We start from the raw sequence: 27,656 nt of genomic DNA, 5'->3' as shown, positions 1-27,656 counted from the left end.
GTGGAATTCTTACAATTAAGCATTGTTATATTTTGATTACATTCTAACAGGCTTCATTAAGTGTATAAGATCATTGATTTTTCAGGCTTTCATCATTTCTTATTATTCCCTTCCTCCAAGGTCCTGTCCCCACGCTTGACCCACCACTTTGCCAGCTATGGACCTTACATCATCTTTACAGATTTCTATGCTCTTCTTCTTTGTAACCTTTAACGAGTTCCAAGATTGGATCAGGAGCCAATTGAAATAACAGCAGTATATGAATATAATAAATAAATAAATAAATTTTCTTTCAGAAGTTGAAGGTGGACCTATTTCAACTGATGCCAAACAGAAAAAATATACAGATGGCTGTATTTACACATTTTACTTCCTCTCATAAAGGAGTAACACTTTTACATAAATAATTGGGAGGTGGTACCTACTTATTTAGTTTGTTTTCTACAAAGGGACAATTTTTCAGAATCTGATGCCTACCCATTCATTGTTGTTATTGTTGTTAATTGCGAAGTCAAGGATAAAAGTTGGTAGATTTGAATGTTTAATGGGGATAGCAAAGGAACTCATCCTATATTAAAAAAATACAGGTAGTTCTCAACTGATGGCCACAACTGAGCCCCAAATTTCTGTTGCTAAGCGAGGCAGTTGTTAAGTGAGTTGTGCCTTATTTGACACCTTTTTGCTACAATTATTAAGATAATCGCTGCAGTTGTTAATTGAATCATGAGGTCGTTAAGCAAATTTGGCTTCCCCATTGGCTTTGCTTTTTGGAAAATGGCAGGAAAAATTACAAATGGGGATCACCTGATTCTGTCATAAATATGTGCCAGTTGCCAAGTGGCCAAAGTTGTATCATGACAGTGGGAAAGCTGCAACAGTCTTAAGTGTGAAAACTGGTCATAAGTCATTTTTTTTCATATCATTAAATGAATGTTTTTAAGTCGAGGACTACATGTAGTACATTAGAGAGACACAGATGAACCCTCTCCCTGAAATGCTATCTTTTAATATGGATGTATGCTTTTTTAAACACAGTGAAGTATTTAGAATTACAATCTGCTAATATTCAATATTACAGCCATTTAACTCCAGTCTGGTATCACTTATCTTTATTTTTTTCTGCCATCTCTTATATGTGTGCAAAATGTAGTTTATTTTTTAATCTGAAAAGGAATATGGCATGATGTCATGGAAAATCCTAATGAATGGAAAAAAAATTCAGTAGATTTTACAATGCTTAATAATAAAATCTACAATGTTGTATCATGAGTTTCATTTCCTTACCCATCATAAAATATTAGCTTCAGGAAGAAATGAGAAAGTTTCAGAAGAGTTTTTACTATTCAAATCTTACAAATTTATATATTTAAAAATATGGCAATAAATAAAATAACATGTTATAGGTATAATGTACTAACAGTTACAACACTATCCCATGTTCAAAAAGTCATTATCTGTCAATTAATTAATATTAAATTTCAATTGTTTATTATGTATTTATTAATTAATAATCAATTAACCTAATATTTTAATTTATGCATTTAATTAAAAAGTATTAGTTTGCATATAAAGAAAGCAGAAAAAAACGCCGCTTTATGCTGTTTCAAACTTTTCAGACAGGTCACAGTTAAAACTATTTCAGCACTTTTTCAGAGGTGATTTAAAATCCATGCTTGTAGTCTAATTAATTTTGCTACATAAAACAATGCATCCAGAATTCTATTTCATTTATTTACAAAAAAGAATTCACAATTAATTGAGTTGATGTTGCAATATAAATGAATGTTTTTATCCACTTCGTTAAATGATACGTTTGGCCTAAAATCAGTGGCAATTTTTAAAAAATGATGTTGGGACCAATTACTTTCAGAAAGACCTTGTGTGTGATAGCATACCTTCCAAACACTTGCATGGGAAAAGCTGAACAATAATTATTTATGAGTGAGAAAAATGAATCCTGAATATTTTTCAAAGAATTTTATTTAGTAGTTATTTTCTAAGAAAATAAGAATAACATTCTCATTCTTGATTAGTTCAGGCCTTATCATAAGCTTATCTATCCAGGAAACTCTTCATACTGGTAGATTTAAAAATGAGAAAGTAATATCATTTCCCAACAGTCGTAACAATTTGCTTTCTAAACATGAAATAACATCATGAAATAATTATATGTGGATTATAACCACAAGATATACTGCTTAGTAAAAACTCAGAAAAGTAAAATAGTAAATCCAAATTAATAATCATAAAAATAATAATGAATAATTATATGTAGATTTATAAATGACTGAAATCCCAAGGTATACTGTATATCAAAAATTCAGAAAAGCAAAACAATCCAGAGTAATAATAATAAAATAATAATAACGAACAAGCAGTAAGTGAAATGAAAAAATAATATCTAGGTGCCTAAACAGAGCTATTTATCCTGCCTCCCAAAGGTCACACATCAGATATTGAGGAGGGAATGCAGAGTGCTGTCACTAACAAATCTTTCTCTTGTTGCTATTTCTAAAGGAAGTAGTCATCATAGACTCTCAGAAAATTATTTTACTGAATGAGCAAATACGTGTGGAAGAAGGCAGTATGTCCAAACTATGCAGTACTTTTAAAGTGGGTAGCAGTTCATTGACTTATGCTCAGAAATGGCCTTTCATCTAGTGAAGCCATAAAAAACCAGCAAAACATTATCCTAATCAATAATCAATCTCAAAACCTTCCGGTTAGATGCTTTTCCAGACTAATGTGTTCTAGGAATTCTGAAAGTAGTAACCCAGTGGTGGCGAACCTAAGGTACGCGTGCCAGAGGTGGCACTCAGAGCCCTCTCTGTTGGCACACGTGCCACCGCTACCAGCAGCAGGTGCCTCAGGCCACCACTGCCGCCCGGAGCAGGAGCCCTACCCAGCACAAAGGAGATAAAGCGGCCGAGTAGCAAGTTCGAGTAGCAGTGGTAGAGCAGAGGTTGTTGATTGGTGGACTGGAAGAAAAGGGAGGGGGAAGCATTTTACATGCATGCATGCGTGCATGGGGCCATGAGCACACGCATGCTGCAAATGAGGTGAGGCTAGTGCCTGCGTGATACTAGCCCTGTCCCGTTCTTGCATGGTGCAGCGCCTTGTATCTGCACCCCATGGCACGGCCGTTTTTGCACCATGGGCCCATTTTTGTGCCCCAGGTTTTTACATGCCAGAGGTGGCACTCAGAGGCGCCTCCCTCCCCCACATGAGGACACCACAATGCTGATGCGGCCCTGGCACTTTGCGATAAATAAGTGGGGTTCGCCATCACTGTAGTTGAAATTGACTGATTGATTGAACCTCTTTTTTTGTACATGATGGCAGAGGCCTAAAATGAAAAGGTTTTATAAAACCCAGCGACAGTGTGCGTGCCCACAGAGAGGGCTCTGAGTGTTGGCACCCGTGCCATAGGTTCGCCACCACTGGCCTACATTCTGCTGGCCTGATCATTTCCAATTAGCCCATTCTGAATAAGTACACTAGGTATATCCAGAGTGTGTTCTTTGTTGACGCACAAAAAAAATTCCCTTAAAGCAAAAGTAGAACTGAAACACAGAAAAGTCAGAAAAAAATAAATGTGACTTCTTTACTTACTGATGCCATTCATGAAATGAAATAATAATACATTGTTACATAATAATATAATAATTACACATACTAAAAATAAGGACAATGAATCATGCCCTTCATCCCCACAGTGACATATTCTACTTACCAAGGAGCCAAGATGGGGAAGTACACCAAACAACTGAAGAAAAAAAAGGGCATTGGAAGAATATCTAACAGTGAAGAAGATGCACTGAACTTATAGTACAAAGAATACCATGAAGGTTTACTGAATACCAAAGAGATCAACTGGCCTACAAGAAAAACCAAATGAAGAAAAGAAAAGGCAAAGTATCATATGGCCAATACACCGAAAACCTTGCAAGCAAAGCAGATAAGAGCACTTCCTATGAGATGGGTGCCATTTAAATTTAATTAATAAACAAATAGGCAAATAAATAGCTAGTGATGGCTAATAGCAGGAAAGTTGACGAAAGGGACAGAGAGACTATTTTTGATTGCACAAAAGTCCTAAAGTCCAGTGAATTCTGGACTTTAGAATTCAAACAGACAAGCGACAGCCACACAACATCCAAGATTTAACAACTGTTGATGAGAAAGACAAAAAAATGGATAGCGGACATTCCAATATTTAAAGTAGCAGAATGGAAGCAAAAGAATTGGAGAAAATCACAAAATACAAAGAGTTATAAATAGAATAATTATGACAAATATGGCATAGAGCATATCAATAACAATAGTCACATAGGGTGCAATTCCAAAATATATGGAATATCGCTTGGACACCATCAGCATTGATAAAATCACCATCAGTCAGTTGCAAAAGGCAGATTTACTTGGAACAACTTACATCATGCTACAATACTTTGAACATCATCAAAGAATAGCACCTACCTTTCTCAGGTCCTTGAGAACAACTGGAAAGGTGAATAAAAATGCCCAAATATCTGACTGAATATGCAACTATAACAATACAATTCTGATATGTTCCACCCCGTATTTCTCTTCCCCAACATCTTCTCCAATCTGTGCTTCAAAAGGGACATCTTTTTCTGGTTTATTCAAAATACAGAGCCGTTCTTCTGTGTAATCTTTGACTTATACACAGGCACAAACTGAATTTGTGCATAGGAAATGCCTCCCTCTTCCACCTCCAATTTCTAAAATTTAAACACAATGTCACGAAAGGGTAACCAATAGGCATGATGATGATGACAGTTATCAGGGTGGTTTGGTCTATGAAGAGATGCTCCTTTCTCAGAAACCAGAATTACTAGATAATCCTTAAGTACTGTGCATTTTGACCGATAGAAGTGCAGTAAAATCTGCACTTATTCCAGATGTTTTAGCCTGACCTTTTTTCCACCACTTCCTGTGCATTACTTATTTAATTTGCTCTGTTTATGGTCCTTAAAAGTTTGTTCTGAATTTCCCTTCTTGGAGTCAGCAGAAGAAACTTCTGTTGGCTATAATTATTTGCTATTGCACATATTTTTTCACTGAAGTCCACTGCCCCAAGAGCCCAAACATGCTATTTGAATTAAAAATCAATGGGAGGAATCTCTGTGATCGCACTTTGCCTTGGAATTTATTGTCTTGTGAGAAGCAGGGTGACAATGCAAGAAAAGCCATTCAGATATACCCATTGCCAACTCTTTACTAAATAAATGCAAGACACCAATTGAGAGAATTTCACCTAAATTATCTTCTGATTGGAATTCTGTTTTAAGGACAAATACTATTCCACTAATGAAATGAATAAGCCTCATCCGCTGGCCAGAGGAAAGTACAGAATATGGCAACTCTTTGCTGCCCTCTAATGGTCTGTCAGAGTTTTGCTGCTTTGATTTGGCAGCCTTATATAATTGAGAAGAAAAAAAATATATCTTGAAAATAATCTCCTTGCAATAGATCCATGTTTTTATTTTTGTTCACAGCCCAGAATTTTGCTGGTTAGATAGACAACTACCTAAATTTGACAAACAAACAACATATTTTTATAGCTGTCCATTTCACAGTCAAAAGACCCTGGGCAGCATACAACAAAGTTAAAAAACAATATATACAAATTGATATTTTAAATATTAAAATTATATAAATAAATATACAGGATGAGTTTGCTGCTGCACCCCAAAATTACTGCCTTAGTCAACCACTATAGTATAGTATAGTATAGTATAGTATAGTATAGTATAGTATAGTATAGTATAGTACAGTACAGACCAGTGATGGTGAAACTTTTAGAGACCGAGTGCCCAAACTTCAACCCAAAACCCATTTATGCATCATTGGGTGCCGGGTGGGTGTGGCCCATTGGGTGGGCATGGCTGCGGTGGTGACAGCAGACTGGGTGGGACTAAAAAGTTCAATCAATCAATTTCAACTTGCAAGATCATCCCCCCCCCCGCTAGAAGTTAAACTTGACTAATTGATTGAACCTTTTTTTTTGTACATGGTGGCAGAGGCCTAAAGTGAAAAGATTTTATAAAACCCAGCGATGGTGCGCATGCCCACAGAGAGGGCTCTGAGTGCCGCCTTTGGCACCCGTGCCATAGGTTCGCTACCACTGGTATAGACCTTTCCCTGTTCCTAAGTTATAATTTAGCCACATTTGAATTGGCAAGGAGTATAGCATTTGCTGACTTCATTTCCAATTTTACCCTGTTTATAGTGTCTGTTTCAAGTCAGTGCAATCGCCTAACTTCTTCACAATGAAGTGGCAGACAAACCTTCAACAGGCTGGGAGAGACTACTTAGGATGACTTAAGTCTGCCTCAGTCATGGGGATGGATGAGATGAAGTCAAAGTACAACATAGACAATGGCAACAATTAATTAGTGGGGTGGCTTGCCTCCAATAGCTGTGGGTACTCCAACACCGGAAGTTTTAAAGAAAAGATTGGGTAGCCATATGTCTGGAATGGTTTGGGGTCTCTCCAACCCTGCCATTCTGTAAATAATGATGCCAAGACATGTTTGTATACATGCCAAGACATGTTTGTATGAGAGCAAGCGGGTATGTTCAGAGCTTCATTTCTAGAAAAAGATTTCTTGGCAGTACATCCTTCATTCCCTCTGTAGTTCCTCAGGATAAAAGAAATATATTCTACAACTTCTCCAAGGCATGTGGCACTTACTTCAGATATTCCAAAGATTATGACTTGTTAGAAAACAGATCAGAAAGCTAAACTAACTTTGTCTCTCCATAATCAAGTTCAAATAAAGTAAACATATATACTTGGCTTCTTTATTGTTTATATTGTCACGTGCCCTTGCTCTCTGTAGAATCAAGCTATATCTTAACAATCAAATTTGATCTCTCTTCTGACCCAACTAAAAAGCCAGCTGACATATTCACATGAGAAAAAAAGTATATATTTTCCTAGCTCTGTGCTGGGAGATCATTGGTTAGTTGCATGTTTAACCACGATTTATAAAGGTGTTTTGACAAATATGTGCCCACAAACACCACAAGAAAGCAACTTTAACACTTTTTATGTCAAGTGGGAAAATGTAGAAACTAGAACTGTGTAAATTAGGATTTGATGATTTAAGAACTTTTGGTCAATTCATAGACTACCTTTCTCTATCACTTTGAAGTTGTTTTTTTTAAAGTAGCCACAGTATAAGTTGCATCACTTATTCTGAGCTTTTCAGAACAACTGTAAGCTACTAAGGTCAAAGTAGTTTAAAGCAATTTATAAATAATTGCATCCAACTGTGGACAACTGAGTAATATTTCAAAAAAGGTGGTCCATAGAGAAATGACTGTCAAAATTTAATTAAGATTCCACATGTAAAATAAAATGCTTCTCAACTATAAGAAATGTATTGTGACATTTGTTCTTTGCATTTTTCATACTTTTGATTTTTCTCTGTATTTGCAATGCTATGTCTGATATGAATGATTCCATAATTACAGTGTTCTTTCTGCTACATGTTAGAAACTTATAAGACATCCTGATATTTCTTCTTTTTCCTTATACTTATGTGGAGAATCCAGTACTCAACACACCCAAATTTTCTGGTTTAATGAAATTTCAGTGCTGGTATCAGGAACATTTTTTTAGACTATGTGACTAATCCAGTTTACATTTGTTTTTATTATCTGACCATTGTTAGTTCATTTACAAAATGGTCCTACATATTTCTGTTCAGAAGTTACCTTATTTAATTAAGTTGTGTTCTTTCCCAGACAATTAGATAGTGATACAATTTCAATTAGTTATAATCAATGGAAAACCAAAGTAATGTTATTTCTTTCTTTAGTGCACATTTTGGTTATTGAAGGAAGTATAAGGTAATTCTCAAATTAAGAAATAAGAGCACCAATTAAAATAAGTGAATCTGTAATATAAGGGCATCTTTAATAATATCTCTATAAATCCACATTTCATTTTTAATCTCATTTTTATTCCCTCTTACAGTAGCATACCAGAATTAAAATAGCCTCATGAAAACAAACATAAACAGATGTGCCTCTAACTCTTAGTGACACTCATTAAAATTGGTCTCACTGATTAATCAGCTAAAGCTTTCTTTTTTTAACTAGCATATAAATACCCTGAAATGGAGAGAAAGGAATCTGTAACTAGGAATTAAACTATCAACAATATTTAATTAAACCTTCAGTTGATTAAAGTACTAGTTGAAATTGATTTTAAAAATTATATCCCATAGAAAACAAGAGAACTGTTTAAAACACACACACACACACACACACAGAGCGATACTTTGTTCAGGCATAGCCTACATACTTTTTTTTTAATAGCATAGTTTTTATACTATTTTTTCACTTTGGGAAGCTCTGATAAGGGAAAAATATTGAAATTCATTTCATGCTGCTTATAAAAATAAAAAAACTAAGCCATGGAACAAAAACCATATTCTCCTAAGCACCAAAATGTTTTTTCTGTCCCCCTTTTCAGTTTCCCTTGTACTATTGCTTCTTAAGGTAAAAATAAATAAATAAAAGTTACAAGCTTTCTTGCCTTAGTTACTCTGTTATTAAACAGAAATAATAACAAACCAGTGTAAGTTATTACTTGGGGCTACAAAACTATTTGGGGTCCCAGGAGAGCAGTCACATCTTTTAACTTCCCTGCATAGTGCTTGACAGCGGATGAGACACATCAGATTTGCCTTCCTAAAACTTGTTAGCAATGTTTATAATAAAATATTATTAATCCTGGATATATATGTTTCATGGGGGTAGTGGTTGAAGAATATATATATATATAAAGTTGCTGATCATCTACCTGGAAGGCATCAGGTTACTGGAAAATAACTTTCCTATATTACCAAGGTTTAGGAAAAGTTTCTACAAGAAGCACAGATTCTTCCAGAATGATAAGAGTCTAAACTGCAAATGGGAAGGGAATTCACCCCTGAAATATTTAAATGTTTATCTTAATGTTCTCTGCCTTTCTCCTTCTCTGAAATAAGCCATTTGGACTGTCTGATTGGTCCTCCCTCGGCTACAAAAATCTGGACAAATTATCAGGATCGCTATCCTCGTCCTTGGGATCCCTGCTCGGTGAGCCCTGCAGAGAAACTGCCAGGCCAACCACCTGTTTTTCGCAGCCAAGCGCACGCACAGGCAGCTGGTGCCTGTAAGACAAGATTTTCCCCATCCCGGGCTCCTCTTCTGTCTGGGATTGGAGTTCTCAGCAAAAAGCACGGGTCTTCTCCCCTCTTCTCCTCCTTCGCGGAGGGAGCCCCACTTGCCCCCTTCTCGAAGCCTCAGGTAACTTCCTCTCCCTCCCCCCCCCCGTTCTCCGCGGCCCAGCCCCAGCCAGCCAGCCGTGGCGTCTCCTCGCGTGGCTCACCTGCCCTGCTTGGTAATGATCATTTCCGTCTGATGCTTGTGGAACTTGGCCCAGAGTGGATAGTTGTTGAGGACCATCTGGATCTTTCCGGAGACCTGATAGCCCGGCACGGGATAGAGAGGAGCCCGCGGGAACACGTGTTGGACCGCCGTCGAGTAGCAGCCTTCTCCGGCGGGCGCGCTAGCATACAGATCTCCGGCGCTAGGATAGAGCTCGCCAACTGAGACCGAGAAGCTAGGATTCCCGGCGGGACCAGTTGACGCTGGGATAGGCGGGGGAGGCTGACCTCGGTAGGAAGAGCAGTTGTTCGCTGCTGGCCCCAAAAACCTGCCCGAAGAGGCCGGGTCGCTCCCCGCAAAAGCGCTTTGCACCATCGGGCCTCCATAGGTCAGCCCTAAGTTACAGCTGCCTTCCTGCAAGGGGGGATCAGGGTAGTAGAAGCGGTCCTGGGGGGCTCCCATTTTCAGCTCGCCCCCACCGCCCGAGTCTTTGGTCGTGGTTCCCTGGAGGTCCGGAGGCTCCTTGGCAAAGTTTTGGCTCTCTGCCCCGTTCAGCATCGTAAGGGCAGCGGCGGTCGGATTGGCAGGTCCTCCGCTAATTGAATCCAAGGCGCCCATTGAAGAAAAAGACTCACGGGACAGATTCGCGGCTCGGAGCGGCGGCAGGTAAAGCGGCGGAAAGAAGGGGGAGTGGAGAGGAAAACAAAGTTTTGAGATGGAGAGGGCGGAAAGCAGAAAGTCCTGAGGAAGCGCTGGAGCGCTTAGAGTTTCCTCCAGACTGGAAAAGACGCGTCAGCGCACGCTTAAACACTTTCCTGGTCAACGAGGCCAGTTAGTCAATTTCACGGCTGCGTCTTCTTAAAATCCCGACTTGCTCCGGTATAGTTAACGGAGTTTGGAGAGAGCGAGAAAACTTTCGCGACTTTGCTGCGCGTATGTCAAGATCCGGTTGATAATGGGAACGGCAGAGTCAAGATCACAGTTGGTCGCGCCGGATTTCTTCCTCAGGACTTTTCTGAAGACTCGGCGGAGCTTTTCCTGCACTAATCACTTCTTCGCTACTTCGCCAATCCATCCTCTTTGCCTCCCAAAACTGCGCTCTCGATCTGCCTCCTATTAAAAGAAAGACAAACAGCTTCTCTTCCATTGGCTGGGGAGAGTTTTTAAGTCCCGCCCCTCCGTCTCTGCCTTTCCCTTCCAACGACGAGCGGCGCTATTACTTGAATGGATGTGGTCGGGTCCCCTCAGCCCGCCGGTCCCCGTTTCCATCGCGAGCGGCAGAAAATTGATCTGCATCTTCTGACCAACAGGGAGGGAGGGGGCCCATTTTGCTTGCTTCCACAGTCCTGCTGTGGACTGCTTCTGCAGTCAAAAATAGTATAATGCCAACTGAATGTGTTTATTTATTACATTTTTAGTTCACGTTTTCTCTAATACACTAGAGAAGAGCAGTAATGAAATAGAGACTTCTTAGTTTTGGCAACCTTAAGACTGTAGACTTCAACTTTTAGACTTCCACCACCTTAGAGGATTTCTCCTCAATCTCCATTTCAACATCAAGCTTGACAGATTGGAAAGACCTTGTTGTCCTTGATTGGTTTGCTTGCTGAATGAGGATTTGAACCTGAATTTTCCTTGTCCCAGCTCTGTCTAATCCCCACACATGCCCTTCTTTCACAAGGTTTGCAATATCTCATCAAGAACCTGGACAGGCCTTCGCACTACGCTCTTATTCAAAAGTCAGAATCCACAAACTTTCCACACTGCTTTCTCATTCAGTCTTAACATTATTCTAAAACGAAAGCTCTCAAGTGGATGGAAAGAAAGGGACAAGATGTACACACAGTACAATGATCATAAAGGAGATTCTGTGGAAAGCCCTCAGCTGTAAGTTCCACCCTTTCACAGAACCTATCCAAACACTGTTTCTGAACTGTGGAAGGAAAAGGGATTAAACATGTGGCTATCAATCACTTTAATATTTTAATTTCAGTTTACCCTCTCCAATTGTTAAAAAGCAGCCTTCAGAATAACATTTAAAGGCCAAATGGGTCCTTATCCTGAAACTGTTGCATACTTGTGGTATATAAGCATATACTTGCTCACTAATGATAGCCTGGTCTGGGCACAAATGTGTACAGAGAGCATGGCCTAGGCACAAGGTTGTTTTGACATTTAGTGCCTATTGCCTGTCCGTAAGAAATCCAACACAAGAAGCTGCAAACCAGCTTTCAACTCATAGAATAGCTTAAATAGAATGCCTAAAATCAAGTAATAATCAAGTAGATTGCTACCAATTATCTTTCAATTTAAAAGGAGGGGGAGGGGGTTAAGATTAACCAGGAAATCCACTTGATATTTTCCATCGCTTCTGAAGGAAGTCAGATCAAAGACATACTAAAAAGATTAATTTGATAATGCTTGGATTGGTCCCATTTAAAAAGAATTCAGTGCTTTAATGGGAAGGATATAGATCTTTTTTTTTAAAAAAATCTCTTTTTGAGGATCTTGCTTTTGCACAGTTTTTAAAATAGTCAATCTAGAAGTAGTTGAAGCAATAAGTGGTGATAAGTACTTTTTAAATGAACATTTTCAGTGTCCATGCCACTTTAATTTTTATCAACAATCACAATTACAAAAGATGGATTCAGGTGTTTAGGGGAAGGAGAGATGCAAAACAACTTATTGTAGGTACATTATATGTTGCCAAAGATTTGGTTAGACGTGCCTCAGTGCCAAGTTGTAAAACTTATTTCAGATCAAGTCAATTTATGCAGCTGTAAAGAATTTCAAAACACTTTCTTTAAAGTTTGAAATATTTAGGTGAGAAGCCTTACACTCAAAATCTCACAAAACAAATCTAAATGAGATGACTTGTATTACTGAGAAATATGATAAAACTACTCTATACATATACTGTTTTATTTTTTCTTTCTTCTAGATTGATCAATAACATTGCAAAACCCATTTCCAAGCTAAATTCAGTTCAGTAAAATATTTTTTCTTCCATTCAATAATTCTCAGTAATAATTTCATTTTTATTAAAAAAAGAAGCATGGTACTGAAGCCTGTATTAATAGCATCAATTTCAGCAGAAATAAATGAGATTATCTAAATAACTCTTTACTAACTTTTTTTACTGATCTCCAGAAAATCAAAGTATCCTATTGTTTTTTTGTGTGTGTATACATACATATACACATATACATACATGCATATACATACATACATACATACATACATATATACATAGATATTTATCAATCAGAGGAAGGGAATGCTTACATCTAGGGTAATCTGACTTTTTGCAGCTTAAAAGAAATATATAATTTTTCTTCTTTCACGCCTGCATTAATTCTGAAAAATCCTCATTTCCAAAGAATACAGAGTTGCGCTGATATGTTTATTTGTTTGTTCTAGGATGACCTTGCCCTTTGAGGAGTATGCTGGATCTATATTCTGACATATTATAGATGTAGCCAGGATAAAAAATACATTTCATTTTCTTTACAATTTTGAGGGGGAGGACATCCAAGGTTTCAGAGGGACTGAGTGGGCTTGACCGAAAGCAACGGGAAGAAAATGTCATTTCTGTTGTTTGTGTATTGTTGTCTGACTCTGATAAACTGGTAAAAATTTTGAAACATTTTTACAGTGTCCTACCTTGTTCATTAAAAAGGTATACTTTTATAGATCACATTGGCAAACCAGTAAAGAGATCATCCTTGTTTTTAAACATTTTGAATAATAATTCCTCAGTCATATGTAACAATGCCCCCCAGTCTTTTTCCTGTTTAAAAAGTTATTAATGTTTCTTGGAATTTGATGTGTCCAGTTTCCTTCTGAGATCAAAGCACACTTGGGAAGCATCTACACACAGAAACAAATGCGTGTGTGTACACGCGCACACACACACACACACACACACCAGAGGATGATGCAGAGACCTACATATCAAGCAGAAATTGTCCAAATGAAATATTCCCTTTTATTGCAGAAATGGATTGTTTCAAGGGTTATTAAGTACCACAATTAACAAAGCTGCACCTACTACCTGTCATATAAGGAAAGCCTGGAAGACTGCCCTGGCAGTCAAAGATATTTCTGCAGTTTTGGTCTACAGTAGATTTCACAATCACCTGTTTGTTTTCATCACCAATTTGTTTTGCAGGTTAGGTCAGGAAATCCTTGCAGACATCCCAATCACCACCAGGAAGGCTTGTCTGGACCTATGTAAACGGAATGATCCCCCCCCCATAAAACTGCAAATAGAGTGGACTTGATGGGCCAAGTTGTCCCCCCAGGGAAGCTGTGTATTGTCTCATCAGACAGAGTTTAGCAGCCATCTCAGACCATTCACAGCTTCAATTGTTTGGAGTTTTTTCTTCTCCCTTTAGCTCCTGAATGCAAAATCTTCCTTTCCGGTATCCTGCAACCTCAATTGTGCTTCATAAGAATCTTGCATTTGGAAAAGTAAACCAAAGTGATATAGGAAACATTAAAGCAACTGTTTTATTCTCAGATCTTAAGGAGAAGTCAAGTACAAAACCAGCAAAACACAAAACAACCAACCCCCCCTCCTTCCAAACCAACTTCAAAGCAGCAATGAAATTTGAACCATTAAATGTGGAAGTAAATGATATTTCAGGGTGCCAGAAGTATATATTGAAGCCACAGATACTGGTTCTTCCAACCTGCTGCCTTTCAAATACACTAGATTACAAGTCCCATCACTCTATAGAAATCCATGGTGGCTAGAGATAAAAGATATTGTAGTCCAATGCATCTCAAGGCACCATGTTTTATTTTATCCGGCTAGCATTTCCTATCAAACAAATGCTGCAGGATTTTAAAATGAAATCCAAACCTATTTAAATATAATAAGGTGAATGCCTTGTGTGTGTGTGTGTGCGCGCGCGCGTCTGTCTATTTGTCTCTGTGTGTATACATATACATATACATGCATGCACACCCACGCATTACCGATATAAAGGGTTGAAGAAAGAATATAGAAAATTATCTCGACAAAGTGAGTTTTATTTATAATGTACCAGAATACCAGAGTTTAAAATGTAATACTATTGTGCTTTATTGGATAATGAATACCCATTATTTTATTATTTATGTCCATAAGCAATTATTTTGGAAATTGTATTTGGAATTACTGATCATGTTCCTAAATGAAAGGACATCTTAATAACCTACCATCTGAATTCAGTCAAAAATCATTGGATCTTATTTTTTTCCCCCACCATCATTAATGTCAGATATAAAAACAGTGAATAGTTGAATATAGTGTTGTCCAATTTTAGGTATCTACTTTGAAGTGCATGAAGCAGAAAAAGTTCACCTTGTACACAGGCACAAGGAGAAGGGCTTAAAATTTTTCACAAAAGCATTTTAAAATAGTAAATTAAATTTATAGTTGCTTGCTTGTTCTTGTATTTTACTTTTTTTTACCCTGAAAAATGTCAGTCATATTTATGGTCAGCCAGAAGTGAATAGTTGCTTTGTAAATCATGGAATAAAAAATGCATGAATTGGACTTAAGGATCATCTAGTCCGCCACCTGCTCAGTAGAGGAATCTGCTAGTAGGCCATCCCCAAACCTAATCTTTCAGTTGTTTCCCAACAATGGGGAGCTCACCCTCTGATCTAGGCAAACTTTTCTACTGCTTAGCAGTTCTTACCTTCAGAAGATTCCTCCCAAGAGCAACTCTCTAACTCTCCTTCTTGTCATCCTTTGTTCCTGTCCTATTTTCAGTTTTACCAGTGAATGGGTCCATACATTTTCTTCTTCATGACACCCTTTTGTATAGATCAATCTTTCCTCAGTCTTCTCTTTTGCAGACTAAGTTTGCTCAGATCGTTTAACTGTTCCTCATTAAGACTTAATTTCCACACTCTTTATCACCTTTGTAGTTCTGCTCTATACCTGCTCCAGCCTCTCCATATCCTTTTTAAAACACAGGGCTTCCTACTCTAAGTCCAATGCAACTAGGGTACTGGCATCAGTGGAATCATATATTTCCATGATTTTGGCATAGAGCTTCTTTTTATAAACTTACTCTTATTTTTTCAAAACCCATGCAGAAAGGCACTGAAAGTTGTCAACACAAGGCCAGCATTTAAGACAGACATAACTTTTCCCCCAACCAAAGAGAAACTGTTGCCTTTCATTTCTTCTGAGAAAAAGACTCAAACCTTTCCCCATCTCACTGAGTACTTGACCTATTCTCTTTTCAGAAGGGATGTTGTTTTAATCTGTCACAACAAGAAACATCAGAAATGAAGGGCATTTGATTACCCTTGCTGCAGATTAAGGCTGCCAAAGTTCCATATTATGGTAGAATTTCATGAAAAATAATTTTTAAAAAAACTATTAAGGTATAGAATGATGTTTGGGACCAAGCACATTTTACATCCTTCTCTGGGAATAATATTTCTCTAATTTTAATCTGACATAATCTCCAGTTTAGATGATGATGATGAGGATGATGATGAGGATGATGATGATGGTGATGATTTAAGTCTTGACTTTTGATGACTACACGAAGTTTGCTTAACCAAGTCTTTGTTACTGCCTTTGTCCTCAGACTGAGAAAAAGAGAGAGAGAGAGAGAGGGAGGGAGAGAGAGGGAGGACTGGCCCAGATGAACCAGAGGGTTTCAGGCCTGAGTCAGGACTAGAATACACAATCTCCTGATTGGTAGCCAATTGTCTTTAATCATTACACCAAACTGACTTTCATGTTATTATTATTACTATTATACAAAGTCAGATGCCTAATCTTATAAACATAGATATAATTCCCTATACTATACATTTTTTTCACTCATTTCATTGAGGTCCGAGTGTGTATAAAACTGCATTTCACTATCAGAAAACACAACTTTTTTCACAGCTACCATAATCAATCTCATTCTTTCTGCTTTAATCAAATTGTTGCAGATGCTATCTTTTGCCTTTCTTTGCTAGATTATCTCATAACTTGCATTTTTTTCCCACCTCTGATCCATGTGAACTTGCTAACTAAACTTTAATAACCCAGAGAGTGGACTCTAAAAGTTTTTGATAATAAATGTCTTAATCATTAGGATTCTATTAGAATGCTGCAGTCTTTTCATCACTATGAGTGTTGCTCTTCCTTTTTAGATTTTGTGAACTCCTGTTGGTCAGTGACTGCTGGGACACCCTTTAATGAGAAGCAACATGGCTCCTCCTACTTCCTCATGTCACTTCACTTCACACAGACAATCTAGAATGCTATTTTCTAACAAATTGTAGCTGAAGGTGTAGCTGTGATGCTGTGCTATTCTCCGGACAATAAAGGTGTTTCAAGTAGCAATCTTATGTTCTTCTCAACTGCATGCATTCACACACTGTCTCATTAATGCTCTCCCCTAGTGTAAGATGAAAAACAAAATTCTCCCAATCTGCTATTCCCTCCAAGTTTCTGATTTCTTGTAGAAGAAATGCAGAATTCTAAAAAATCTTCAGTCTCTAATCCGCACTGAAAATCAGTTAATATTTTTCTGTGTTACAATGAAATTGCAATGTCCTTTATGAGAGCTACAAGCAAAAGAAGGTGATGCTACTCAGTTGAAATCAACATCATCTTTTTTTCTCTTTTAAAGGATTTCTGGAAAATCCAATATACCTGGAATTAAACATGCACATACATATACAAATTTTATGGTTGGCTAGACCCATAATCTATTCTGCAGAAGAAACAAATTTCAGAGATTGAGTTATCCTTGTATAATAAATTTCAAGCTGCATATTGCAAGAATAAAAAAGACACCAAAGAATTTCCTGCAACATCCTAAGAGAGTCTTGTGAATTCATAAAATGAGATTTTCTGATGCATTTTTCTACTAAGCTATTCCATGGTACAAGCCAGCAAAAAGAACCAAAAAAGAAAAACCAGTCCCTAGATAGGTGCCTGTTGCATCTCAAAATGAGTCAGTGTTTTCATACATAAGTTTAATGAGTTAGCTTTAGAATAGTAGAACTCTTATTCCTCCTCAGTCTACAGTAAAATGGTCATTTAGCTTTTTCTGACTTTGAATTCATGATATTGTTGATCTATCTCTTGTGACAATTCTATTCACTTTCTGGGGAAAATGAGAGTTGAAACTGATGGTCCTAAGATATAGAAAGGATGATTTATTTTTATATTTTCTGTTTTGTTGCCTTGTGTCCTTGCTGGAAGAATGCAGAATGCTGTTCATGTCTCTTCTGCCTTTATAATCCGTCATAATATTCTTATCAAGTAGATTAAGTAATGGGTACACAGTTACTGTTCTCTGTAAGCTTTGTGGCTGAGAGCAGAATACTGAGTCATCTCGAACTCTGCTCTTGATACCACATTGGCTCTTTCAGAAAATGTCTGAACCTCAAATTCTATAAAAAGATTGGATCTCTCTCTCTCTCCCTCTCTCCCTCTCTCTCTCTCCCTCTCTCTCTCTCTCCCTCCCTCCCTCCCTCCCTCCCTCCTCCCTCCCTCCCTCCCTCCCTCCCTCCCTCTCCTCTCTCTCTCTCTCTCTCTCTCTCTCTCTCTCTCTCTCATTGTACTATCCATAAATTTCCTGCCCTATTTGGGAAGAAATTGTTCTTGAGAACTCATTAAGAAGAGGGGGAAAGTGCGATAGCACAAAGTTCCTTCATGTAAGAATGTGTTAATTCATTCTAGTCTTACTTTCTCCTAGGCAAAGGAAAATAAAAATAAATGTAATTAATACCTCGTGTAATCAAGCCTTCCAGCCAGGAAGGAAAGAAAGTAAACCACAAAAATCTCAGAGTTAAAATTCTCCTCTCCCTGCTCCAGCTGGTTTAAGGTAATCTGGTCTGGACATTTTCATATAAGCAAAGCAAAACAGCACCCCTAATTATATAGGTACTAATAAGGAATAATTGCTTTACTACTGTTTGCACAACTTTTTAAACAGACATGGATTTATCTCCATCTCCATCCCAGAATTTCAGGAAAGGTTTGTGTGTGTCTTCAGATGCATTTCCTATAGATTTTTATAGTCTTCCGTCTTCATATTTAAAAAAAAATCCATTTTAAAAATAGACCCTCATACACAGAAAAGATAACCATTTTAGTCAGTTAGTCATGATTGTGGTCTCAGAACAATACAAGAAATATTTTCATAAGTGGTTGATATTCTCCTATAATGACCTAGCTTAAGAAACTAGTAGATAAAAAATTCATCCCCAGAATTGAAATATACTTATGAAGTAGTCTTAAGATCATAAGTAAAGTCAGACAAGGGTAATCTCTGTAAATGTGATCATATCTAAGATTACATAAAATATGGCGATACAATAGCCATCACTCAGTGACCACTTGTTCAGTGAATCTTCAAATATATGATGGGCCGAACAAGGAGAGGCTTAAAACCAGTCTTTGCAGTTTGGGCTGTCCTAGTGTCCCTGTAGTCACATGATCATGATTCAGGCACTTGGCATTTGGCTTGCAATTGTGTCATTGCTTAGCATCCTGTGGTCACGTGACTGCCATTTGCCAACCTTCATTGCTGGCTTTCAAAAAGGCAACTCAGGAGGCTGCAAATGGCAATCACATGACATCACAGCTAATGACTTTGTGGTATTTTCCTAACAATGGTGACTGGAACTGCAGAAATTCATTGTAAGTTGGTGCAGTCACATGACATCATGCTTTACGAAGTCATACTTTACAACTGCACTACCTAGCATTCCCAATCCCGCTTACTGTGATTAACCCTGGATTACTCGTATCTAAAATCTCATATATAGTGGGATATTAAATTGTCAAGCCAGTGGATCTTAAATGCTACAGGTAAAAATCTAGCAGCGTGCATGTAATAAATGGCAATTCATCCGTTAATAGTATCTGGGCCTGGGCCAAATCTGAGAAATCCAGAGAGCCACTGACTCAAGGCAGGATAAATCTGTTTGAATGTCTCTGTAAAAGGAGCAGTGAAGTACACTTTCTGTGAGTTTCACCTCTTCAAGCTCAAAAGGATGCTCAATGCTATGTTTTTATATTTACTGAAAGAAGAGTATGACAGCGGGCAAGGGCAAGCTTTTCCATGTCACACACTAGTGATTTTTGGCCTGGATTGGCTGCTACTACTGGGTGTAGCCTGGTGAATGCACAGCTGCAGCAGCAGCATGTGCAAGCGGTTTTGGGTCTGGAGTTGACTGCTGTTGGGCAGGGGAGGCTTACTGGACTGACTTATGATCTTCTCTGCCTCCATTGACTTTGCTTGTGGGAAGCTGGCAGGGAAGGTTGTGAATGCATAAATATGAGCCAGTTGCCAAGGACCCCGGTTGCAGCCATGTGTTCACAAGCATATGCAGTGGGCAGACTTCTAGGATCAGTTGTAAGTATCACTTCTTGAGTGTAACTTTGTAACTTTGAATGGTCACTGAATGATTGGTCAGTAAGCAAGGACCATCTGTAATTTACTTTGTCTAGATCCGCCTAATGCTAAGTATCCTTTATTCTCTGCTTCAACGTTTATTTCTCCTAATCATATTCTCTCTGAAGAACTAAGGAGGAGGAAAAGCCCATATTGGTCATAAGAAAAATGCTGAAGTCTAATTTAAGGTAATAATATACTGTCAACTATTTGGAAGAAAAAGCGTGCAAACTTTTCAAATTTCCAGATCTATGAGCTAGGCAGGCTGGGGAAAACATTTTACAGTTCAAAAAAAGCAGACTTTTAATTTTCTGTTACTTTCCATCACAATTTTTTTTGTTACATTTTAGCAAATGAACAAGATGTTTTGTAACATCTTGGTATTCTGTAACATCCCTTGAACAGCACAGTTGTTGTAAACATAGGCACATATGTTTTGCAAACTTATGCATTACTTATTTTAAACCACTGGAAATATAGAATTCCAAAGTGTTACAATTTTTGCCCCTTTAAAATTATCTTGATTCTTCATTTCCATCTTTTCTTGCACACAGAGTGTTGTTACAGATACAATCCAAATTGTCATTTGATTGATTATGCACCATCACATTCTTTTCAATTCCTAGCAATCACATAGATTTTTTCCATGAAATTATCATTTGCTGTTCCATATCATATTAATCTAAATTTGATATTCTCATATTTTTCCTGGAAAATCAAAATCCAAAGTATAATATGCCAGAATTATGGATTTTCATAAGCTCATTGATACCAGCAATGGTTATTTTATTTCATTAATCAAAGCAAGGATAACTATCTCTTTTCTTCCTTCCTCTCTGAAGTAGAAAATTGTCAGCTAGGCACATTAGGATTTTTCTGGAATGTGTGTGTGTGTGTGTGTGTGTGAGAGAGAGAGAGAGAGAGAGAGAGAGAGAGAGAGAGAGAGAGAGAGAGATGATATAAAGGGAAAGATGAAAGATTACAAATCTTTGCTTCTCTGAAATGTCTAATTAGTCGGAGGAAAGCATTGTCCACATCCTCTTTTTGGTTTAAGAATCTATAATCATCTCCAACCACAAGGTTTTTTTTTATCTGTCCATTTATTTTGCAACCATGTTCACTGTCCTAGATTTCTATACAGATGTTTTATTACATATTTTATTCTGAACAAGTCATCTTTTTCAATAGCTTTGTTCCATTCATAAAATTCATGCCACCATGACTCTAGTATCTCCATCAAGTTATATATATCTGTCTATTTGAAATTTGAGCTCATTTTGTTTATTACTCATATTTTGTACATAGGTGCCCAAGTGGGCACTGAAAATTTTGGATGTTCTACTCCAATGTCTTTTCTTCTCAACTGATTCTGAGAATTGCTAAGCACACAACTTCCTTTCTCCTGTCTCCAGTTTCAATTCCATGTTAGCTTTTTTTGTAGCAAAGCTATCTAAGAATCAAGGCCCATAAAAAGCAAATTTATAATTGTACATTGCAGACTACTTCACCAGATAATGCATTGGGATTCATGAAAGCAATTTATTTCTGTATTATTAAGATTAAGATAAGATTATTAAGATAAACTTTATTGTTGTTTTTTTACTGTGGGCACAATGGCACACACATCAAAAATGAAATTTAGTTGCCTGCTCTCAGAATGAAACACATACATGACACACACCTAAACATACTATGTACAACATATGTATAGACCCACACCCCTACATATACATAACAAATAAATATTAAACACTGTCCATCTTGAATATATAACAGAAGGAGGAAGCTTGAGAGTTCACGAAGTTAATGCTGTATGGAATGAAACTATGGCTGAATCTGGATGTTCTGCTGCGGATACCATAAAGCCTCCTCCCAGAAGGTAACAAGGAAAACAGGTTGTGAAGAGGATGTGTAGTGTCCCAGATGATCTATGGACCCTGCTCAAGCAACGCTTCTGTGCTATGTCCTGGATGGAGGGAGGGAACTGCCAATGATCTTTTCGGCCATCCTCACCACTCTCTGCACTGCCTTCCTGTCTGAAGCAGTGATGCTTCCAAACCAGACTATGATGCTATATGACAGGATGCTCTCGATCGTCCCCTGTAGAAAGTGGTAAGGATAGGAGAAGGAAGATGTGCTTTTTTCATGCAACACAGAAAATGCAGGTGCTGCTGTGCCCGCTTTACTAGTTTCTCACTGTTGAGCGACTAAGCCAGCCTACTCGTTAGCTGCACACCCAGGAATTTGATGCCGGTAACCATCTCCACAGGTGAATCATTATACCTTTAACTATATTATTTCAATCATTCACAAGATTTTATTTCTATATATTGTAAAGGCAAGATTCATTCTCTTCTGCCTTGAAAGGTACCATGTAACTCCTGACTAAACTGTCCTTTGTTAAGGATTTTTTTATTGTGATTCCAAAAGTCATTCAGTGCTATCTGAGCAATGATTTAAACAATTAGATTAACCAACTAGGGCTCTAGTACTCATGAAAGTATTCAGCTGATAAGGGGGGGGAAGAGAGAGATGTGATGCCTTTAAATCAGTGTTGACCCTGAGGACTGTCGATTACTCCCTACAGTTTTCTTAGAAGCGGTTTGATACTGCCTGCTTCCTAGGGCTGAGCAAGGTCCCTCAGCTGGCTTTGTGCCTTAAAAAAGAAAAGAAAAAAAAAAACTTTCCTTTAATAGAACCTTTTAAAAGTCAGCTGCCTTCTTCACAAATGCTGATAAATTCAAAGTGGAATGCTCTTTCTTTACAGCAGTATATTTTTCTATTTTTTTAAAAAAATGGTAAACATCCAATTTTTAAGGCAAAAACATGCAACCACGTTCAGGCCAAAGTGTGCATTTAATTTTTGAATTGCATGCCAGCGACCACTCTAAATATGGGAGGGAACTGCAGAAAAAAAGGGGTAAGCAGAAAACTAAATGTAAGTATATTTGGATGGTATTCAATACATACAGTACAGGTCAACAAATATTTCATTATTTTTGGTTCCTTTTGTATTAAGATTTTCAATTTGATAGCTATTTTGGGAGGAGCTCTGAGAGTCATAGCTTAGGCTTTGGGGTATCACTGGACTATTCCCGTTCTCTAAGCCAATTTGATAATGTCAGCCCCTATTTGTATTAATCTGCCTTGTTCTGAGATAAAAAAGGCATACCAACTTTAGTCCCACAGAGCCTTTGCTTGTTACGAATTGAACCAGCACTGTTAGCAACAGAATTGCAAGCTAACTTAAAATCAATCTAGGCCGGAACAGAAAAATCCAATGATGACCTACACCAAACATACAAGATCTGACACAGACATTAGATTGACAAATAAATGTTATTCCCTCATTGTAGGCTACTGGATCTGAGTTGCAAAAGAGCCGAGGTGGCGCAGCAGTTAGAGTGCAGTACTGCAGGCCACTTTAGCTGACTGTGTTCAGCAGGTCAGCGGTTCAAATTTCACCGGCTCAAGGTTGACTCAGCCTTCCATCCTTCCGAGGTAGGTAAAATGAGGACCCAGATTGTTGGGGGCAATGTAAATATATATATACATTGCTTACTGGTGTACACCGCTTAGAGAGTGCTTGCACTTAAAGCGGTATATAAGTCTCATAAATAAATAAATAAATAAATAAAGACCAATAGATAACAAAGAGATTTGTTTCTTTGCTGTCATCTAGTGGTAATCCAGATTTTACAAACTAGATTTGGTACATCTACTGTAATCATCCTCTATCCTAGAACCGATGATCTTTAAATTCAGTTCCCAGTATTATTATTAAACTTCACAGAAACAACAGGGAGAGTTTTCCACTATTCCTACTTAGCTAGGTTGTGTGGTGGGGGAGCACTTAACTGGTCTAGGCTGATCTCATGTCATAAGTAGGTCTTTACTCACAAGACATCCTGCTTCAAGCCCTCTAGTCTAACAAATACTTGTATGTCTAACAGCCCACTAAGTCTCTAGTTATTGAAGCAGGCACTCTTTAGGGAAGGCAACATCTGAATCAGAGGGGAAATCTCCATATTTGGGTTTAGTTATGTTTCCTAAGCCAATTGGGATTCTCCAGATTAGCTCCAGCAAAGCTAGACACAAGTTGTTCCTCTAAAACAGGAATTCCCAACCACTATTGGGTGGTGAGCTGTTCGGAACTAGGCTGTAGAAGTGGTGGGCATTTGCATAGGCATCCTCATTTGTGTGAGTGGCGAGTGTGCATGCTTGTCAGCTGCTCATACAGAACCATCCCTTCTCCCTCCCTGATGGTCCACAAAATCAGAAAAGTTGGGGAACTGTGCTCTAGAAGCATCACATCTCCCGAAAACGAGTCTGGGTGCCACAAGGAGATATTATCATCAATAGGCTTGATGAGGCAAAAAAAGCCAACTTGGGTTTTTTTTAAGTGAATTGAATCAAACTGAATTGAATATTTTATTTAGCCAAGTGTGATTAGATATAGAAGGAATTTCTCTTTGATGTAAATGCTCTCAGTGTACACACAAAGTAACAAAATAATCATCATAATAACAGTACTAATAAGAGGGAAGAATAAAAAGGCTAATAAGAAGGATAAATAATAAATAATACCCAAGCCATACTACTTGGGTAAATACACATAGACATTAGAAAGCACTGTGAGAATTAGGTATTCAGCAAAGTGATGACACGGGGGGAAAAAAAACTGTCCCTGTGTCTAGTTGTTTTGCACACAGTGCCCCTTAGCTCTGTCCTAAGAAGAGGAATTGAAACTGTTTATGTCCAAGATGTGATATCTTCTCAGCTCTACTTTTGACCCGTGCAATATACAGGTCTTCTATGGAAAGCAGGTTGGTTGCAATTATTCTTTCTATTATCTTGACTATCCATTGGCATCTATACCAAATCAGACAGTTACAGAAGTACATATAAGAAACTCAATAATTCCTCTCTAAAACAGCTCCTGTCTGAACTTCCTGAGTTGTCGTAGAAAGAATATTCCCTATTGTGCCTTTTTAACAATAGTTCCAATGTTAGATGTCCATTTCAAATCCTGGGAGATTATAGAACCCCCAAAACTTAAACAATTCTACTGTTGACACTGTGCTGTCTAATTTAATAAGAGGTGGTAGAATAGGAGGGGTTCTCCTAAAATCCATTCTCATCTCAAAACTAGAGTGAATTCAGCTCCATATTGTTATAGCTGAAGCAAAGGGTTAGTTGTTCAACCTCCCATCTATATGCAGACTCATCACTGTCTTGAATGAGCCCCATGACCACTGTAGTGTCCGCAAACTTCAGAACTTTAACAGAAGGTTCCTTTGAGGTGCAGTCATTGGTATAGAGAGAAAAGAGCAGTGGAGAATGCACACAGCCCTGAGGGGCACCTCTGCTCATTGCCGGGTATTAAATGTAATTTTCCCTAGCCTCATCTGTTGCTTCCTATCTGTCCCAAAAAAAAAAAAAGATTACCCACCTACCTACTATCAGCGATACCAGTTTTGCTGCTAAAATGTAACATCTGGAAGATACTATGTGTGATTTTAAAGGAAATATTTTTGCCATTTTTTTTAAAAAAATAATCAAAATATAATAATTCTTGCATATTTTAATATTTTATTATCTTGTCAATTTTGGAGGAAAAATAGTTGTCCTATTTTTTTTTCCTGTAGGAAATAATGAGGGGAGATGATTTGAAGATGGGGAAGGGATTATTCATACAGCATAGTTTACTTCTGTTCTGGGATACCTTCAGGATGCAGAGTTATAAATTATCTAAGCAGCTTTGAGGAATTAGTTGAGATAAGTAAAGAAATAAGTAAAGAAACAGGCTTGAGAAGTTCTTTCAATCATATTTTAATATTAACATAAAGATTGGGATGTAAGCTAAAGCGAAGGAAACTGTGGGGAGTTTCTCTTTTTCTTTTTAGAAGAAGTTCTTAATTAAGTTGTTTCATTATTAAAAATACCAAACAAACTATGACTAAGCTGAGTCTTAAAGTCAAAAGGGGGAAGAATCAACCCACATGGGAACAGTTGCATCAAATTTTACCAACTTTTCTAAGCATAGAGGGGAGTGAAACCAGACACTGTTCACTGATAAAACCTTATACCTGAACAAGCTGGCAACCCCCTCGGGAATAACCAACTCATTGGTCACCTCAAAGAGATGTTGAATCATTGCCCAGGTGCGCATCAGTATTTGTATCCACCAGCTTGAGATGAGGCTGCTCTACAAGAGCCCTAGCTGCCATATATTTGGAAACCATATCTATAACCTTACTGCCAATCTTTGATTTTTTCAGAGGCAAGGTAACAGGACTAAGAGTTTTCAAGTATCCTTTGCCCAACATATATACATTTGGATTAGTTATCTCATAAAGCAAGTGAAAATGGAAAGTGCAAAAATTTCAACTATAGACACTTGCAAACTGAAGGCAACTGTGTGCAAATAAAGATATAGATAACTATTGGATTTCTGTCTATTTTATTATCTCTCAGATAATAAAATAGTCTTATAATCTTCAGACTGCATAGGTATTGGATATATATATAAATAGAGAATTATGGAAGATGAAATCCAACATATTTGAAGGGTATTAGATTGTGGAGGACTGTTTTGAAATAATATTGAAGAACTTTATAGCTACTTGATTATGTATCCATATTTTTATATAATTATTCTGACTTCCTCTCTATTTCTTCATCTGCTACTTGGAACATACAACTAATTTACTGTTGGATAAGATGTTTATTGAGACATTAACTTATTTTCTATATCTTTCTATATCTTTTCTGTATCTATATCTTCTTCAAGATGATGTTCTTGAAGGGCATCAGCTTTAGTAATATTGCCCTAATGATTCCCAACCAGCTCTGAATTTGTATTATTGCATCATTCAAAGTGCTGATATTAATTTTTAAATCTAGGAAGGGCTGGGGATCAAGGCATCCAAGCCCTGAAGACCTTCTGAGAATTAAGTGCCTAATGGGCAGATTAGAAATAGGACTGCTGGGTAAATAAGTAAGTTAAGTACTTACTCTTCAGGTTTTCTTACTAAAACCTTAGTAAGACCACACCTGGAATACTGCATCCAGTTTTGGTCACCACATTACAAAAAAGATGTTGAGACTTTAGAAAAAGCACAAGAAGAGCAACTAGGGTGATTAAAGGTCTAGAGACTAAAAAATATGAAGAACAGTTGTAGGAACTGGGTATGGCTAGGCTAGAGAAAAGAAGGACTAGAAGGTGACATGATAGTAGTACTGCAGTATTTGAGGGGCTGCCACTAAGAAGAGAGGGTCAACTTATTTTCTAAAGCACCAGAAGGCAAGACAAGAAACAACTAATCAAGGAGAGAAGCAACCTGGAATTAATGAGAAACTTAACAGTGAGAACAATTAATCACTGGAACAGCTTGCCTTCAGAAGTTGTGGGTGCTCCATCACTGGAGATTTTTAAGAAGAGACTGGACAGCTACTTCTCTGAAATGGTAGAGGGTCTCCTACTTGAGCAGGGGGTGGGACTAGAAGACTTCCTAGGTCCCTTCCAGCTCTATTCTGAATGAAATTGGGTGCCCAATTTCCAGCCCAACTGCAGGATCCCTGCCTCAAAAAGCTTTCCAGAGCTTTTTTTGCAAAAAGCTTGCAAAAAGAGGTCTGCCTGCATAGATTTTCTCTTTCAGGAACTTCTTCCATATTGCTGCTCAGAACAATCCTCTGTAGGCTTGATTTCTCCATTCTGTGGTGCTGGCTATAGCTTTGCTAAGAGTCTTGAAGGGACTGGAATCATGTAGTTTCCAGGAACACTGTCACAAAAAGCAGAAAAATGAAGTATCTCTTGGTGAGACATTA

The 27,656-nt window shown here is 37.7% G+C and overlaps 2 protein-coding genes across 5 annotated transcripts in view; one reads left to right on the top strand and one right to left on the bottom strand.

The window, feature by feature from the left end:
- The window catches only part of OSBPL7 (oxysterol binding protein like 7), a 113,258-nt gene extending 112,070 nt beyond the window's left edge, over nucleotides 1-1,188 (top strand). The window contains exon 26 of one of the 2 annotated variants that reach the window (XR_005555501.1): nucleotides 121-156. The gene's annotated coding sequence lies outside the window, so the exon portion shown is untranslated. Of the gene's footprint in view, nucleotides 1-120 lie in introns of both variants that reach the window. The other variant, XM_039333302.1, reaches the window with a different exon arrangement.
- Nucleotides 1-27,656, bottom strand: part of TBX21 (T-box transcription factor 21) — an 81,657-nt gene that overhangs the window by 53,212 nt on the left and 789 nt on the right. For 2 of the 3 annotated variants that reach the window (XM_039333306.1, XM_039333308.1), the window contains exon 1: nucleotides 9,413-10,487. The exons of the other annotated variant lie outside the window; for it this stretch is intronic. In XM_039333306.1, the coding sequence (XP_039189240.1) occupies nucleotides 9,413-10,029 (617 nt within the window). In that variant the 5' untranslated portion in view covers nucleotides 10,030-10,487. Of the gene's footprint in view, nucleotides 1-9,412; nucleotides 10,488-27,656 lie in introns of those variants that run through there. 3 annotated transcript variants of the gene reach the window in all.

Source organism: Crotalus tigris, unplaced genomic scaffold (genome assembly GCF_016545835.1).
Source record: "Crotalus tigris isolate CLP2741 ecotype Arizona unplaced genomic scaffold, ASM1654583v1 scf7180000024472.5447098, whole genome shotgun sequence".
NCBI classification, from domain to species: Eukaryota; Metazoa; Chordata; class Lepidosauria; order Squamata; family Viperidae; genus Crotalus; species Crotalus tigris.
The sequence above is the reverse complement of the archived record's forward strand: the minus strand, read 5'-3'. Positions and strand labels throughout refer to the sequence as shown.